Below are 3,092 nucleotides of genomic sequence, written 5' to 3' on the forward strand. Positions count from 1 at the left end.
ATATATATATACACAGTGTACTGTATATCTGTTTCAGACAGAACCAGATGAGCTGCAGGATGGCTCTAATTTATCCAGTAAATTTAACTGCCTGAAACAGCACAGTCAGCTGAGCAGCACAACCAATATTATGAAAAAGTAAAGAAAGGCTTGTCAGCATGACATAATGCATAAAACCTTTTCCCCTAACCTCCCTGAGCAGTTGCTTTTGTTAGTTTCCAGGTTAGAAGCCATTGATATATGCAGCTCATTTATACAGGCTTCAGTTGCTTCTGAAGTCATGTGTGGTATGTTGTTCTCGTTTTCAGGCTGGTGTGAGGTTCCTCTCCTCTGCTGCACTCTCACAGTTCGACTGAGCCACCAGCCTGCGTGAAGTTTGCTCCACAGTGTTCTGCTCATGGACAACRTGTCACCTGCCCTGCTTGGACCACACTGCAACCTGTTTTTGATCTTCTGTTGCTTTTTGCCGGCTGCCATCTAGATGCAACRACAAGACTGAAATAAAGACAACGATCTAAATATATAACTTTTTATTCAGCTGTCCTCAGTCATGGGGGCCACAGGCTATGGCTACTATCGTGTAGTCATTTTCATTTGCATGTTTATTGGTTACTCTCTGTATTTCTTTAACAGGAAGACATTCTCTTTTGTAATGCCCTCTGTGATGGAGGAGATAGTACTGGACAAAGATGACTTGGGTAAGAATTTASAATTGTTTTTTGTTTTGCTTTGTCTTTTCTTGCAAAAGGGTTCAAAGTGATTTAAACACACTTAAAAAAACAATGACAGCAAGTCATTAATTTCTATTGTTTTGTTTAACATCGTTATAATTCTGGACCAAGTAAGGGATCCCAGAAGCAGTTCAGTGTCACTACAGAATGACCCCTCTACAAGTATTAAGTCCTGCCTTTCGATGAAATGTCATGTAACACTACGGACACGTGTGGGGGAATAGGTGGAAACTAGAAAGGTTCATGGAGTAACTTTGGGACCTGCTACGGGGTGTCCGTTACAGATGTTTGATTTGCCTTAACTTGGAGATTACTTTGGTCATCCACCACCATGCCAAATTTAAGCTCGCTGGCTGTGTCTCAATTTAGGGTCTGCATCCTACCTGGACCGCGGCCCACACAGGTCACAGCCCATGCAGTCCAGGTAGGCTGCATAAAACTGCTGTGAAATGAGACGGTCTAGCCTTCCCTTGATGTATGTGACCATGCTCTACCCCGTTACCGTTTTGAGTGGTTTCATWTCWGACTTAAAATGCGTTGGGACATGTATTTACACYTCTTTTCACTGGAAGAATAACTTCACAATTAAAATGTTTTACGTAAARAAAARAATTCAGGTTTAGCTCCAGTATCAACACTTGTAGCTGCATTTTATTTAACATCTAATTGCAGCATGAATTTCATCAGCTCAGTTTCWYAACTTACATTAAAAAAAWTAWWTWGMRRMTMYWMYAWTTRCKAAKRWKSSRSYKRTMGMTRAAAAAAAAGAACAACAAAAGAGCAGTGACGTAAGCAGCTGACAAATGTGCACTCGTGAGYATGCAGCCCTTGATTTGAGARGCAGCCAACATGTCTTCCTTTTAGCTGTGGCGACCATCTTGAGTTTTTATTTGGATTRACTATGTGATTGGAATTGTTTTCACCTACCACTACACCAAATTTCATCTCAATATGTCATAAAGTGGCTAACTTATAACCATTTAAAKTTAGTCCTGGTGGCCATTTTGAATTTCTTGCAATGCAAACTTTACAAAACAACACTGTAATTTTGAAGCTGCTAGAATGAAAGGTTCGAGTAGGATATTTTTTTCCAACACAATAATGCATTTTTGTACTGCCACTATGTGGCACAGTGGTCAATTCACAACGTGTTCAGGATTGGATTGCCTATACATTTTTACACAATTTGCATTACTCCCAATGTGTTCTTGTAGAATTGGGAGTACTCAGAAAAATCCCATGACCACTTAGTTCAAGTTTTGGAAAAACTATTGCTAAATATTTTGCACCATCTTGTCGATACTGTTGAATTTGAGGACGAAATAGCGTTTGGTGTGATGTGAGAATCGCTAAAATGTGTAATTTATTTTCTCAAAATGGACAACTTTCTGTAGGTTTTAGAATATGGTGCCAAGAGACTTTTATGTTGGTACTGGATTGATGTACCAATGTACCAAATTTCACATGTGTTTGTTTAAGTTTCATTATGCTCAACCCACTAGAACATGGTGAAAAAAATCCTCCAGTTGGCAGAAAAATAATAATAATAATCACATTAAAAAAAAACATGCCTTTCGCTGCTCAGGCCCTAATAATTCAAACATGTGGCCCATGGCATTTAATACAGCATGTCCTTGTTTGAAGTGCCAGTTGGCAATATCTTCAAACACCTAAATATTTAACCCCTCAATTCAGAAAAAGTAATTTTTATTATATTTCCCTCACAAAATATTTGATGTAGCACTACTTTCTCTCCATGGTTGTACAAATGTGGCTGTGGAYTAAAGCCTCCTTCATACATAATATGAACACAATATGGTGTTAAAAAATGTAGAGGGTCTTTGCAGAGTCTTGATAAGGTCTTCGTGCACATATGAAGAAGCTGCAAACGGAATAGCCCTTTTTATGATAAATAAAGTTGTTTTGATTTGATTTTGAAAAGGCAGTGTGCTCCCTGTTACTGATAGGAACTTCTGTTGTGTGTCTGCAGGTTTGATCACCAGCAGTCAGACCATGGCTTACGCCATTAGTAAATTCATCAGCGGAGTGCTGTCAGATCAGATCAGTGCCCGGTGGCTTTTCTCCATCGGCCTCTTCTTGGTGGGRGGCATCAATGTAGCCTTTTCCTGGTCCTCAACTGTATCCATGTTCTCACTGCTCTGGTTCATCAACGGCCTGGGTCAGGGCTGCGGCTGGCCCCCATGTGGAAAGGTGCTGCGCAAGGTACTATCATCCTGCCTGTTGCATCATCAAGCACAAATCCTTAAACMGTTAATTGGGTTTTTATTGTTGTCCCCTTAAGGTGAAAAGGTTGAAGATGTTTTTCTCATGCTTGTGTGTGCATGTGTATGCTGTTAGAAA

At 39.8% G+C, this 3,092-nt stretch overlaps 1 protein-coding gene across 1 annotated transcript in view; it reads left to right on the plus strand.

The window, feature by feature from the left end:
• Window positions 1-308: 308 nt before the first annotated feature.
• LOC106530132 (glucose-6-phosphate translocase) overlaps window positions 309-3,092 on the plus strand; it is a gene marked incomplete at its 5' end in the record, with an annotated part of 22,947 nt that continues 20,163 nt past the window's right edge. The window contains 2 exon segments of the mRNA XM_014025707.1: window positions 309-698; window positions 2,722-2,954. Of these exon segments, the coding sequence (XP_013881161.1) occupies window positions 551-698; window positions 2,722-2,954 (381 nt within the window).

This window comes from Austrofundulus limnaeus, unplaced genomic scaffold, assembly GCF_001266775.1.
Source record: "Austrofundulus limnaeus strain Quisiro unplaced genomic scaffold, Austrofundulus_limnaeus-1.0 Scaffold493, whole genome shotgun sequence".
NCBI classification, from domain to species: Eukaryota; Metazoa; Chordata; class Actinopteri; order Cyprinodontiformes; family Rivulidae; genus Austrofundulus; species Austrofundulus limnaeus.